At 48.2% G+C, this 14,820-nt stretch overlaps 1 protein-coding gene across 2 annotated transcripts; it reads left to right on the plus strand.

Moving 5' to 3' along the window:
* Positions 1-393: 393 nt before the first annotated feature.
* Positions 394-14,082, plus strand: OTX2 (orthodenticle homeobox 2). Of its 2 annotated transcripts, none has more exons than XM_054972139.1 (3): positions 394-490; positions 2,228-2,406; positions 13,462-14,082. In XM_054972139.1, exons 1-3 carry the CDS (start codon positions 394-396, stop codon positions 14,080-14,082), a joined length of 897 nt encoding a protein of 298 aa, XP_054828114.1. The 2 variants fall into 2 exon arrangements, with proteins under 2 accessions (XP_054828114.1, XP_054828115.1); XM_054972140.1 differs by having other exon boundaries at positions 2,255-2,406.
* The last annotated feature ends 738 nt before the right edge of the window (positions 14,083-14,820 follow it).

Below are 14,820 nucleotides of genomic sequence, written 5' to 3' on the forward strand. Positions count from 1 at the left end.
CCCTGTAACTTTTGTGGAGGGGGTGAATTTCTATCCGCAGCCGCCTCCAATCTGCATCTGGGCGATTTCGCAAGAGGCGCCGGCCCAAGTTTGCAGAATTAAGCCCCTTCCCCTTCCCGAGACGCCGGCTTAACAGGACTGGGGGGGGTCTCCCTCTCTCTCCCCCACCCCACCTCTAAGAAGGGGTCCTTTCTGTTTTATTTTTTAGACGCCAGATGTGAAGTCTCCCCCGTCCAGACTTTTGCATCCTGAGCTCTTGAAGAAGAGAGGGAGAGAGAAAGCAAGCAAGGGAGAGAAGAGCCAGCCCGGACCTCGCCCCTCCTCTTCTCCCGCTCACCCACCCGCCCCGGGATTTTTTTGGCCATTTTCCCTCCACCCCGTCCCAGCTTTAGCATGATGTCGTATCTTAAGCAACCACCTTACGCCGTCAACGGACTGAGTCTTACCACCTCTGGCATGGATCTGCTCCACCCGTCCGTTGGGTACCCAGGTAAGCAACGTGAAGGAAGGTGCCAGGTTTTGGAGCGGGCTAAAGCTGGGGAGGGGTAGCTTCCGAAGGTTTGGGGGGGGCAGAGCTACCCAGGGTTAATGCTTGCTTAGATGGGGGGGTTGAGCCCCAAAGCCCCCTTTTGCTGATCTTCAACCCCCACCCCATGATAAACAGGGGAGAAAAGACTGGGGGGGGGGAGAAGGAGGGATAGGGTACATCTCATCCCATTCACCCCCAATTTGCTCTGCCCTTTCACAGCCTCATAGGCGTCTGTATAACTTTGTGGCTCTCCCTAAATGCTGGTTGTCCTATGCGTATGCACGCGAGTTTGGGAATCAAGATTCGGGTCCAACTCCACCTTGAAGACCAATTAGATCTCCAGGGTGTGAGCTTTCCACAATCAAAGCTCCCTTCATCAGATATCAGGAGTGGGAAAAGGAAGGAGTCTTTATCATCCCGGCAGATATAAAGACTCCTTCCTTTTCTCACTCCTTATATCTGAGGAAGGGAGCTTTGACTCTCAGAAGCTGGGACCCTGGGAATCTAGTTGGTCTTCAAAGTGGTGTGGGACGTGGATCTTGCTCTTCGGCTGCAGACCCACAAGGCTACCCACTGAAATAAAATTGGGAATAAATCCCATTGTCTTCAAGGGGATTTACAGGTACATGGCTTATGGGGCCCAATCCCCTGAGGCTGTGATTTGAAAGCCTGGGAGATGTGAAGAGGGCACCTGTTTTCTGGGCTTGCTTAAGATGGATCTTTGGGCTGAGACAGGCTGGGGTGTCCCGTGAGTTAATCACACCCACACACCTCTGTGCCCAAAAGCTTCTTTGAAGTCTGATCTTTATTTTTTTAAAAATAATTTCTTTTCACTTTATTTTACTTCCTTACCTTTCTCCCTGAAGCTGCTTACATCATTCACCTTTCCTTTATTTTATCCTCACAACAACCCAGTAAGGTAGGTGAGGCAGAGATTGCGTCACCAGCCCAAGCCCACTCAGCAAGGTTTCATGGGATTCAAACCTGGGTCTCCCAATTCCTAGTCTGACACTCTTACCCCTGCCCCACCCTGACTCTTTTAAAAGAAAGCCCTGTGTCCAGTGGCTTTATGCCCGAGTAGGTGTGTGACCTTCAGTGTGCTTACTCCCAAGTAAGTGTGTGTCTTTCTGGATTGCAGCCTTTACACAGTCTGAGATTCGATAACAAATTTGGCCTGATTGATTTGCTTCCATACTTGGTTTCCAGCAATGTGCAACTCCTATAGCCTGTGGAAAGGAGATGCCTTCTGCATGTGCTGCTTAAAATATCCTTTTGATCATAGGTTTACTCAGAAGTAATCCCTTTTTGACTCCTTTCTGAGGACAGTGTACCTCCCCTCACCACTGCCTTAAGCCTGCAGTCTTCTCCACGCTTACTTAGAGTAAAATCCTCCTTGAAGTGAGCGGGGCTTACTTTTGAGGAAACACACCCAAGCTTGATCAGCAGAGCTGCAAACTAATGCATGGTTCCTTGGGAGTCAAGCCTAGCTCATGGGGCTTATGTTTCAGTTGTGCTGTGTCAGTGACATTTACTCAAGAGTAAAGCCATTGGCTTCTTAGGCTTTCTTCCAAGACAAAGCAGCATGCTCCAGGATATCTCCAGCTTCTGGCTAAACTGCCTTGTGGACCAACTGGTGAGGGGCACAGAAGAATGGGAGGGGGGAACCTGCTAAATTGGTCCATCTCTGGCCTCCCTAAGACCCTCTGCCTGGCTTTTTTCCCCCAGCCACCCCTCGCAAGCAACGGAGGGAACGTACCACCTTCACCCGGGCCCAGCTAGACGTCCTGGAAGCTCTCTTCGCTAAGACCCGCTACCCAGACATCTTCATGCGGGAGGAGGTGGCCCTCAAAATCAATCTCCCGGAGTCCAGAGTGCAGGTAGGCCTAGAAGAAGGGTTGGATCGGTCAGTCTTCCCCAAATCCCTTTCCCACTGGGTCAGCTGTAAAAAGTCCCCCACTCCTCCATCTGGCAAATTCGAAAGGGGACCCAAAAGAGAGGCCGGGGAAGTTTTAGGACCAGAAAGAGAATTGTCATTCAGCTGGGGAAGGATGTAAAGAGATGTCAGTAAGCAAGAGAGAAGATTCACAAAAAAACCCATCACCCCTCTTAAAATCCCTCATTCCCCTTCAAACACCTTTTGCATCTTCATCACACAGATGAAAGGGTGGCACCACCGTAGACAGATAATCGCCTTTTGGATTGTTCCTCTCTGTTTAAAACTTGCAGTACCTTCCTCCTTTGCAGGGAATGCTTTTAATATATATATATATATATATATATATATATATATATATATATATATATATATATACACACACACACACACAAAAGAACAGTCAACGCTGGGAGCCGCCCCCTGCACTCCACTGCCACTTGGGTAAACCAGGCCTTTAAAAGAGGATTAGACAAATTCCTGGAGGATAGCTGGTGATTAAACACAGAGCCTCCATATTCAAAAGCAGTGTATCAGGCTGGGGACCTAAAATTGTGGAGGGTCATTGTCTTCATGCCCTGCTTTGTGGAAACGTCTCACTGGTCGCTGATGGAACCAGATGCTGGCTGGGCAAGCAGGGTTTCTCCACTTGCATCAAAACAGAAATGCAGCTTGCATACCTTTTCCAGAAAATCTCCTCTCCAAGCAGCAGTTTCCACGGCCACCTTAGCTTCAGCCACAGCCCTCCATTTGGGAACTCCAGGCTGTCTTTCATCCTATATCACTTGGACCGTGCCTGCTATTGTTTCTTTCTAAAAACCCTGGGCGGTCTGTAAGGGCACTCATTGCAAATCGTATTGCTCTTCCACTTGTAACACCCTTCCCTGGGCAGTTGGCCACTGAGGTTACCGTTGAGGGAACATGGCAAGTGTCAGCAGTGAAATGAGACCTGATTTGCAGGGACGTCGCCGCAGATTCCTTTCTGTCTGTGCATCACCCCCGCAGATTCTCAGCAAGAGTTAAAGGCCTGTTTTTGTGTACATTCAAGATTAAATTGCAAACAAGGTGTTGTTAAAGACTAGAACATTCCTCTTGGTGAAACCTTTTCACCTCATATAGTGCAGTCAACGTGTCAAACAGTCTGTCCCTCTCTTTTCCTAAGCAGAGAGACATGTTTTTGGAGTGCATACCTCACACATAGGAAGCCTTTTACTGTTTCATTAGTTACTTAAAATATTTCTAACAGAAGGATTTGAGTCCAGTGGCACCTTAGAGACCAACATGATTTTCAGGAAATAAGCTTCCCACTGCAGACCAACACAGCAACCTGCCTACCTTAAATTTTTAGCAGACTGTCTTGGTGGAGAACAATATATATATATTATTCACACACACAAATCTCCTGTTTTGAATAATAGTGCATTAGCCAGAAATCTAGGAGTTGCACAATTAAAAATGACCACCTCCTTCCTAAATGATATCCCTAGATCTGGAGGCAGACACGCCTCCAGAGGAGAGGCTCTTCCAGCTGTCAATGGCCATCAACAGAGGGGCTGGAGGAAGTGGTGTCTACATCCAGCTAAGCTGAGAATTTCTTCCCCAAGGAACATTTTTTGTGTTGAACTTTAATTGCAATGTGTATAGATTCCTCGGAGCTGGTTTTTGGAGGAAAAGAGAAGTTAAAACTATAAAGAATGTATGATAGACATGTAATACCTACATGGTAGCTCCCAGACAGGTAATAGCCTATTTGATTACCATTTCATTGATTATTGGGGGGGGGTGCTTTACACATATTTCTCTCTACTTTGGACAATGTAATGTATGTGTTTGCAAATACATATCACATGAGTAAATGTATCAGGGAGCCAGGACTGGCTGGACTACCTATCAGGGAGCACTCTTGGTGCTCAACCTGCTTTTCTTGATGTGAAAGAGGGGTGGCCTTTCCTCAGATAGCAGAATAAGACTGAAAGACAGGTTGTGGCTAGGCAGAGGAACAGAAAGTGGGCGGCGATAGAACCCTCGTTGGTTCTTTGTGGGTTCGCACCAAGCTTCCTCTGGTCTCTGTAGCAGCTTCAGAAAAGATTGCAATAAGAATCTGGCCCTCAGCTTCATCAAGCTGGTGGGCGCTACATTAAGAATCAGTGGTAAGAAACATCCCAAGCTTCCATGGGGTAGGGCAGATCACAAAATGCTGGGAGGTTACAAGCCAAGCTTCCTCCTAGGATGGAAGCATTTGTTTCTGAGTTTTCCCTTCATGCAAAAAAGTGATTCTTCTTGGGCTCCAGCACCTCTTGAACTAAGAAGGCTGTGGAAAGCCAGGGTTGGCTCTCTGCTTTGGGAGAGAGCCATTGCTTGGTGCCCGTTGCTAAAGAAAGGGAGGGCTTGTCCCACGTACGGCCACTGGGAGAGATTGGAAAGCCCTAAGAGAGTTTAGCTAGTAGGAACCACCCTGAAGCTTTCTGTTAACATTTCCTGGTTGGTTTAAGACACTTTCAGTGAAATCCTAACCAGAGTTACTCCAGTCTAAGCCCACAATGGTCTTAGACTGGAGTAACTCTGTTTAGGGTTTCACTGTGTTTTATCCCCAAATCAGCCCGACAACAGAAAATATAATGGGGAGTACCTTGATTCCCTTGGGCACCACATGGGAAATCACAGGTCTAGATTTTTACTGGGCAATCCTAAGAGCGCTTTCCTACGAGTAAGCCTTGTTAAGTAGGCTTCTGCTGGAATCTGAGTAGACCTACATAGAGTTGCCCCATCCGTCCCTGAAGCTGGTCAATGTTGAGCTCTCTGACTTCCGTCTCCATATTTATTTATTATTTCATTGGATAAATTCATAAAAACATTATAAAAGTCTTGACCCGTTATAGTAATACCAACATAGCAGCAACCACTGTATAGCTATTTGTTTAGCTTCATTTGGATAAAGCCCATGGGCAATAACTGATATAGTTTTCTGGTGCAATTAAGCTACTAAAACAGCGTGGTGGAACATCTGATGGGGAGGGTTAAATCATTCATTTAGTTCCCTCCCCCCTACCTCCTCAATATCATCAAAGAAGCGGGTCCAGCGATTAAAATTTCCTCCCCTCTCACCAGGGCTTTTTTCCTGGGAAAAGAGGTGGCGGAACTCAAGACTGCACAATGATGTCACTTTGGGTCAGCTGGAACAAGGGGGGAGTTTTTTAAAGTTTAAATTGCCCTCGGCGAAAACGGTCACATGGCCGATGGCCCCGCCCCCTGATCTCCAGACAGAGGGCAATCTAAACTCCCCTCTGTCTGGAGTTCAGGGGGCGGGCCCACCGGCCATGTGACCGTTTTTAAAAGGTGCTGGCACTCCGTTCCACCGCGTTCCCGCTGAAAAAAAGCCCTGCCTGTCACTAAATGCAGTCGAAAAGAGCAAGAATCCAGTAGCATCTATAAGACTCACAAAAATCATGGTAGGGTATGAGATTTGTGAGTCACAGCTCACTTCTTCAGATACCAATCTGAAGAAGTCGTATCCAAAGAAGTGAGCTGTGACTCATTAAAGCTTATATCCTACCACAAATGTTGAGTGACTCCACACACGTTGGATAATGCACTTCCAATCCTCTTTCTAGATCATTTGGAATGGATTTTTTTGTGTGCGGAACAAAAATCCACCTCAAACGATTGATAAAGTGCATTGAAAGTGCATTATCCAACGTGTGCGGAATCAGCCATTGTTAGTCTTATAGGTGCTACTGGACTCTTGCTCTTTTCTACTGCGACAGACAGATTACCACGGCTACCCATCTTGTTCTATCCCTATCCATCTCAACACCCTCCCCCAGAAGAAATCTTACGCACTCATATATCTTGGTATTTACCTGCACCAGACATGACCCCACTTTTATTAAACTGCCCTCCTAGAGACTTCGAGGGGAACTCCAGGGCATCCATTGTCCGACAAAACTGACTTGCAGAATCTCTGCTTCTTCAAAAGAACTCCAAATTATGTCCACCAGTCAGGCCACTGGTACAGGGTCTGTGCTGAAAAGTTGGATTCTGTGGCGGCGTCATGCCTCAGTGGTAGAGCTTTGCATGTAGAAGGTCCTGAGTTCAATCCTCAGCATCTCCAGCTAAAAAGATGAGGCAGCAGGTGATGTGAAGGACTTCTTTCTGAGACTCTGGAGAGCTGCTGCCGGCCTGGGTAGACAATATTGACCTTGATGGACCAATAGTTTGATTCAGGGCTTTTTTCTGGGAAAAGAGGTGGTGGAACTCAGTGGGTTGTCAGCACAGGGGGAAACTCCTGGCAGGAGGTGGTGCCACATGTGTGCACGCAAAGTGCGCACATGCTCCCAGGACCACTTTGAGTCAGCTGGAACAAGGGGGGGTTTAAATCACCCTTGGCGAAAATGGTCACATGGCCAGTGGCCCCACCCCCTGATCTCCAAACAGGAGGGAGTTTAGGGCGCAGAGGGCAATCTAAACTCCCCTCTGTCTGGAGATCAGGGGGCAGGGCCACTGGCCATGTGACCATTTTCAAGAGGTGCCAGAACTCCGTTCCACTGTGTTCCTGCTGAAAAAAAAGCCCTGGTTTGATTCTCTCTAAGGCAGCAGGTCCAGTGGCAGGGAAAAGCTGACTCCCCTGATTCTAAGCACGTTCCTAGGTATCTATGCAGAAAACAAAAGTCCTGCATAGAAGGCATAGGAATTAACTGGTCGGGGTGTGTGGCTCTTGAAGAGGTCACAGCATGTCATGAATGTACCCACATGCTTTGCACATGATGCTTTGAAGCAGCAATTGTCTACAGTGACCTTGCACTATATGCTAGATAAACACACACGCACACAGAGCTCATTATATCTTCACACATTATGCTTGAGTCAGGCTGTGCAGGACTTTTATAGTCCCTTCAGTGACCCTGACTTACAGGCAAAATCCATTTATTTCAATGGAGTTTGCTTTCCATTCGGTGTATTCGGGATTCAGGTGTATTCAGGTGTATTCAGGATTCAGGACTGTTTGCAGGAAAAAGGTTATGCAGATTGGCCAAAAGCAATGCCCCCAGGAAAAGCTTGCCGAATCAAATCAAGGGTTCTTGATAAATGATACGAGACAAGAAGTGATAGGGCAATTCATATCTACACCACATGTGTTCACTGGTTTAATGGTCATTCACTTCCTCTGGGAAAACTGTTGTTTGGGGAATGGGGGAGGGATAAGGGTCTCTGCCAAATAATTCTTAGCACCTTCATCAAACCACATCTCCCAGGGGAAGAACTCACGAGAGTGACCCTAGTGTGAAACCCAATAAATATTTGCAGTTTTGTCGCACGCCGGATGTGTAGTGGAAAGAAATCTGTTCTGTTAAATGTCTCCTGTGAGCTTTCAATTGCTTTTCTAGACCAATTAGGTAGATGGTTTCACCCGGTTCAGCAGAACTGGGCATTCACACATTACGCTGGAGGTTACCTGCTGAATATACACTCACCAGGAAACTGTACCTAGTTTCAGGTGGACTGTGATGTTGGTAGAACAGCAACATTCAAGTCCACTAGCACCTTAAAGACCAACAAGAATTTCAGGCTGTACACTTTCAAGAGATGAAGAAAGCTTTGTGTCTCGGAAGCTTATACCCTGAAAATCTTGTGGGTCCTTATGTGCTACAGGACTCAAATCTTGCTGTTCTACTGTTATGGATTCTCCCTGATGAGTATACCTCTACGAGATAGATGTTTTCTGCTTTCACGCATCACAGTTTGGGATGTACACATAAAACGCCATAGATGTACCAAATGTAATATGTGAAAGGATCTCTTCCCTCCTTGAAGTCTGTGAGATTTGTGGTTCTCGTGGATATGCTGAGAAGTTTGATCAACCTTTGAGACCCATGACATATATACAGGAGATCTTTGAGATCTTCAAGAGATCTTTGTTACCCCAGATAAGAAAGGGGAATACCAAGGATGCGCTGACTGCTGCATGGATCCATGGGGTGATGCCCATCACAGCCCACGCTGCCGATGGCTGGAAGCTAGCCAAATCCTTGCCATGTGTCGGCAACCACCTGGTTCCGCCGCTCCAGTGAGTTGCTGGGAGGAGAGGTGTAGCTCAGCCAGAACGGGCCCTGTGTATGAGTCTCCAGCATTTGAATTGCATGACGGCCAGGCACAACACAATACAGGTTTGTGTAGGCACATGGTGTTGAGTCGACATCTTCACGTCAAATGTGTTGCATATAAAACAGCGCACGAAATAGCTTTAAGAGTGCGTCCAGAGTGCAGTGTAAGGACAACGCAGGAGATGACCCCATCCCCTTTGCCTGAGTCCGCCTGCCTCCTCTTTCCTTCGCTTCCCTTATTCCTACTCCCTTCTTTTTTCCACCAAACTTCCTGTGATTTGAAGCACATAAAGCTGAGGAAGCCCCTGCTGTTCAGCATCACAGGGTGAGAGGAGAGACTGTAAGTCTCTCTACACAAGACTTCATACACAGGGACGCTCAAGTGACTTACTTTCTGTTGCTGTCTTGTATACAACTGTACTCTGTCTCTCTAGCCGTGCGGGAGAACAAATGTAAGATCTTTCACTTGATCCCACTCGTGCAAGATGTCTTGTGTAGAGACACTGTCTCATGCAGTGGATATGGGAATATGTGGAGTAGCAGGGTTTTTATATATCTATATACAGGGCTTTTTTTCCTGGGAAAAGAGGTGGTGGAACTCAGTGGGTTGCCCTTGGCGAAAATGGTCACATGGCTGGTGGCCCCGCCCCCTGATCTCCAGACAGAGGGGAGTTTAATTGCCCTCCGCGCCGCTGAGCAGTGCGGAGAGCAATCTAAACTCCCCTCTGTCTGGAGATCAGGGGGCGGGGCCACCAGCCATGTGACCATTTTCAAGAGGTTCCGGAACTCTGTTCCCCGGCGTTCCTGCTGAAAGAAAGCTCTGTCTATATATCTAGCTATATATTTAGCTCTCTGTCTCTCTGTCTGTCTCTCTCTACACATACACATACACATACACATACACATACACATACACATACACATACACATACACATACACATACACATACACATACACATACACATACACATACACATACACATACACATACACATACACATACACATACACATACACATATGTTGACCATCAAGAATGTCTCTCCAAGCCTGTTTAGGATGAGCATTTCCTAGCGCAGTTACTTCAGGATGGTACCTGGGAGTTGCTGTAGCATAGAGGTTAAGTGGTTGGGCTGCAAATCAGCATTCTGCTGGTTCAAATCTCTCTACTGCCATGAGCTCAGCTGGTGGCCTTTGGAAAGCCACTCCTCTCAGCTCGACTCCCCAGCTGTATTGTGGGGATAATAACAACACTAACTTTCCAGCGATAAGTTGCTGTAGCATAGTAGTTAAGTGGTTGGGCTGCGAATCAGCACTCTGCTAGTTTGACTTCCATTCCTACCATGAGCTTAGCATGTGGCCTTGGGTCAGCCGCTCCTCTCAGCCCCAGCTCCCCAGCTGTATTGTGTGAATAATGATAACTCTGACTTTGTTCGCTGCTGTGAGTGGGGTGCTAATCTGTTTGGAAGAGCAGTATATAAGCACAGTTGTTGTTATTATCACCTGGATGGAAGCCTCCTCAGCATCCTCCTGGAAGGCCTTCCTTGATGAAAGAAGAAATGGACTGGGTGTGGAGGAAGGGGCTGAGCTGGGGAGGGGAAGAAGTGTGTGTGTGTGGGGGGGGGTGGCTCCCGTGTGGAAACAGAGCAGGAAAGACTGCTCTATCCATTTCAGAGTGAGGCGGTTGAATGAATAACACTCCTTCAGAATGCAGGCGAAAGATCCCGTTGTCGAATGCTCCCCTACATTAACCAAAAAATCACCGCAAACAGAAAACAAGACCTTCAGGGAGTTAGCTGAAGTATAGCATTTCTCCTTAATGACTAGTTCAGTTTTTTTTCCAAACTGGCAGTGAATGTGAGCTTGCTTTGATACAAGGAAACATTAAAAATGGCACACGCGTACACCCGCCCGCCTCTAGAGGTACGTGGCACTCTCCCATCTCAGCGGCTTCCCACCGCATTCTCACACTTTTTCTGCGGCAGCTCTCGGCTTTTTCACTTCGGGCGACGAAAACACAAGATGGTCCCTGGATGGGGTAAGAGCAAGGCAACAAAGCATAGCCCACCAAAGGCAGTGCCCCTGGGGGAGCTGAAAGGGCTCTCTGGAGGCAAGGTAAAGAGATGAGACATAGTTGGGATCGGCTCGCTGATCAGAAAACACATTGCACAAAAGCAAATCCAATTCGTTCCAGCGAAGCTTGTTTTCCTGCATCATGTGTGAATGGGGTGAAAGCCTTTAACAGTGGCCCTCTCCAACTGTGCATCTAAATGAGAAGGAGCAGAGAGGTAAATATCAGGGTGTATAGATCTCCACCCCAGCGAACTGCCCGCCGTTCAGGAGAAGGAGAAATGAGTAGGCAGTCCTTCCAAGAGAACGAACATGCTTGCCTCCCACCCATTTGCATCCTTAATTGCTCACCCCCTTTCTTCTACTCTGTTCTTTAAGGGATTGGCTTCAATAGGACATCAGTGGAAAGCCTTCGGGCTAGCTCCCTGGCTTGGGGGGAGTGGCCTTCCTTATCCAAAGTGGCCTTATTACGCAATTGGGTTTGCACTAGAGAGGGGCACGAACTGGGGAAATGGCGGTACGTTGTGGTTCGTGGTTCGTCGTGTTTCACGAACCAGAAAAAAATTGCCTGCTTCATGAACCGGTTTGCTTGGTTCGTGAATATGTCACTTCTGTGGCAGCAGAAGCTCTGCAGAAAGCCCATTCCCTCCACCCCCATCGACTAGGAAACTGATTGATTGGTTCCCAGTTGTTTGCAGTGAAAAACCAAACAAAACGAACTGCTCTAAAAATCATCACAGTTCATTGCAGTTCATCAGAAATGCCCTCCGACGAACCACCGGTTCACGAACCAAAAAATGTCCCAGTTCATGACAAACTTTGGTTCGTATTTCTGTTCATGTCTACCTCTAGTTTGCACCGTGCAAGGTGTGAAGTCGTTGGTAATGATGCCTGAAGTAGAACAGGTGTGGCAGAGAAGGTGCCCAAGCCACCAACCCCTTAAATAGCCTCAGTCATAGTAGGGGGGACGGTTTCTTGAATAAGAGAGGTCCATCATCATTGCAAACCACAGTAGCTCATAATTTGGGCAAGTATGAATCAGATGTGATGGAGCCGAGTGAGAAAAGTTCTCCAATGGCTTGCAATTCCAGACCTGTATCTCCTTTGGAAACTCGTCTGGCCACCTGATGATTGCTCTTTGCTCCCAGCATCCAGTCTTTCAAATTCTGTCCTGTACAGTGGTGAGAAACCCCCATTGTAGAAGATCGATGTGGATCCCCAGAGAGCATCACGTCTCCATGATGCCACCAAACCAAGCCCTAACCTCTGTGCTATTGGAATTGCCATGATATTTCACCTAAAGTAGGGTTTCAAGCTCAGCTTGTGGGTTGTATGTCTTTGAATGCCCATTGGCCATGTGGAAGAAGCAAGGTTTTGGCCTTCATGGGCCTTCTGATACTGAACTCGATGGAGCAAGGATCTTTTTATTTTCTAATGCCTTACCAGATATCTTCGTGGGCTTTCTGTGCAATGGACAAAACTGATTAAAATTGGAATTAGAGGTGCCAGAAAAACCGAAGTATCAATATTAATATGGAAGCTTCTGGAGCAGCAAAATCAGGGCTGGTGCCAGGTTTTCTGGCATGGGGCTGGCGGCGGCGGCACTGGTGGCTGAAAGGGAGAGCTGTGAAACTGCTCCCGTGTGCCGCCCCGGCTGCTGCTGCGCCTGGCCCGCAGACGCCTGGCCAGGAATGTGTGCTGGCGGCGGCAGCGCAGGTCAACTGAGCAGGCAGCTTCTCAGACCTACCACTCAGTTGCCCCATAATGCCACTGCTGTGCACGCACCCACACCGCACGATGATGTCACTGTGTGTGATGTCATCACACAGGGAATGCCACTGTGAGCTGGCCACCCCATTGGTAAGGCAGGCAGCTGGGACGGTGCATGGGTGGCCTCCCACCCTCCCTCTCAGTTGCCCCACACCGTCCCGGCCACCGGCCACACTTGGCTGGCCCGCAGCTGTGTGCTGGCAGCAGCGGCACCACGGGGCAACTGAGTGGGAGGGCTGGGAGGCTGCCTGCTCAGTTGCTCCATGCAGCAGCTGCCAGCACGCACTCCTGTCCAGGCATCTGTGGGCCAGGCACAGCAGCAGCCGGGGCGGCATACAGGAGCAGCTTCCCAGCCCTCCCGTTCAGCCACTAGCGCTGCCACCATCAGCCCCGCAGCGCGCCCCCGGTCAGTGCTCGAGGCAGCTGCTGGCACTGCCTCAATGGACACGCCTGCCCTGAGCAAAATATACATAAAATTTATTTTATTTGATTTTATTTACAGTCCTCCCTTTTCACAGAGAGCTAAACTACATGAGACGCCCAACACGTGGTGTGTTCCCACAAGTTTACCTGGGAAGTGTAGTCGGGCCAGATGGGAGGGAAGGAGTCAGCGAGCGGAGCCTGAAGAGAGCCGAGCCTGAAGCTGACAGGCAGCTAGCAATAGCAGAAGGCTTTCTTCGGGTTTTACTTGCTGACTCTTTCCCTTCTGTCCTTCTCGCCCAGCTGCTGCTGGCTTGACTACACTTCTTAGGTAAACTTGTGGAAACCCACCATGTGTCGAGCACCTCGTGTAGTTTAGCTCTGAGACTCCAGGCAAATTACACAGTGTGAGTCAGTAAGGGGGAGAGCAAAGAAGAGCTTCAGTAGGATTACAGTAATTTCCCAGGAGACTTCCAAACGCCTTTAGGTCCTATCTACTCACAACAGCAAACATGAAACCATTGTCCCACTCATCTTTTCTGAGATTCAAGTATCTAATGAACATTAAGATCCAAATGTCTAACCAGTGTTGCGCATCCCCGTCTCTCTTCCCTTCCCTTTCCGGTTGTTTTTTCCAGGTGTGGTTCAAAAACCGTCGAGCCAAGTGCCGCCAACAGCAGCAGCAACAACAGAATGGCGGACAGAACAAAGTGAGGCCTGCAAAGAAGAAAAGTTCTCCCGCTAGAGAAGTGAGTTCGGAGAGCGGGACCAGCGGGCAGTTCACTCCTCCGTCCAGCACCTCGGTCCCAACCATTTCTAGCAGCAGTGCTCCTGTCTCCATCTGGAGTCCAGCCTCTATCTCCCCGCTCTCAGACCCCCTGTCGACATCATCTTCATGCATGCAGAGGTCCTACCCGATGACCTACACTCAGGCTTCAGGTTACAGCCAAGGATATGCCGGTTCGACCTCCTATTTTGGAGGTATGGACTGCGGATCTTATCTGACCCCTATGCACCACCAGCTCCCCGGACCGGGGGCTGCCCTTAGCCCCATGGGCACCAATGCTGTCGCCAGTCATCTCAACCAGTCCCCAGCTTCACTTTCCACCCAGGGCTATGGAGCTTCCAGTTTGGGGTTTAACTCAACTACTGATTGCTTGGATTATAAGGACCAAACCGCATCCTGGAAACTGAACTTCAACGCTGACTGCTTGGATTATAAAGACCAGACATCTTCCTGGAAGTTCCAGGTTTTGTGAAGGCCTGTTAGGAACTCTTTGTAATAATAATGACCACGGACGGTGACGGTGACGGATCATGATGATAAATGACATTGAGAGACACGAGACAAAACCCGCGGAGGGTTGAACATTCCAGGTGTAGTCAGGTCTTCACTTTAAATTAAAGAGGAACGCAGAACACAATGAACTGAAAGAGGAGGAAGAACAGTGGCCAGGACCGTCCCCGCAGTTTCATCTCTTGCTCAGAAGAAGCTCCAGAAAGGAAGATGGAAGGAAAGTTGCCTCATATGGCCAGACAGCCTCTTTTGCAGACCGCTCTGTTCTTTCTAGTTTTAGCCAACCGTTGGTTTCCTTTGTCTGGAGGGAATGGAAGATTGTTCCAACCAAGGGGCAGGTTGTCTGGGGTGGGGGTGGGGGATTGGTTTCTTTCTCTCTTTTTTTTTTTTTAAAAAAGAAATGTCTAGATTTTTCTCTTTCTTTTCTTTCTTTTGTGTGTATGGAAAGAATACTCCGGTCCCTCTTCCCATGTCCAACGTGTCACCCAACTCTTGGTTAAAATATTTTTAATGGACAATGTCTCTCTCTCTCTCTCTCTCTCTTAAGCTCTTTCCAATGCTTCAGGGCCAATGTTTGGCAAAGTTGACCACAATGGTTAAAAAAAAAAAATTAAAAACTCAGTTCAGAGATATGTGCGTTGTGGGACCGATTGTCTTAGATACACTACTTTATTTAAGAGGAAAGAAAAACCTGAATCAT

Source organism: Eublepharis macularius, chromosome 2 (assembly GCF_028583425.1).
Source record: "Eublepharis macularius isolate TG4126 chromosome 2, MPM_Emac_v1.0, whole genome shotgun sequence".
NCBI classification, from domain to species: Eukaryota; Metazoa; Chordata; class Lepidosauria; order Squamata; family Eublepharidae; genus Eublepharis; species Eublepharis macularius.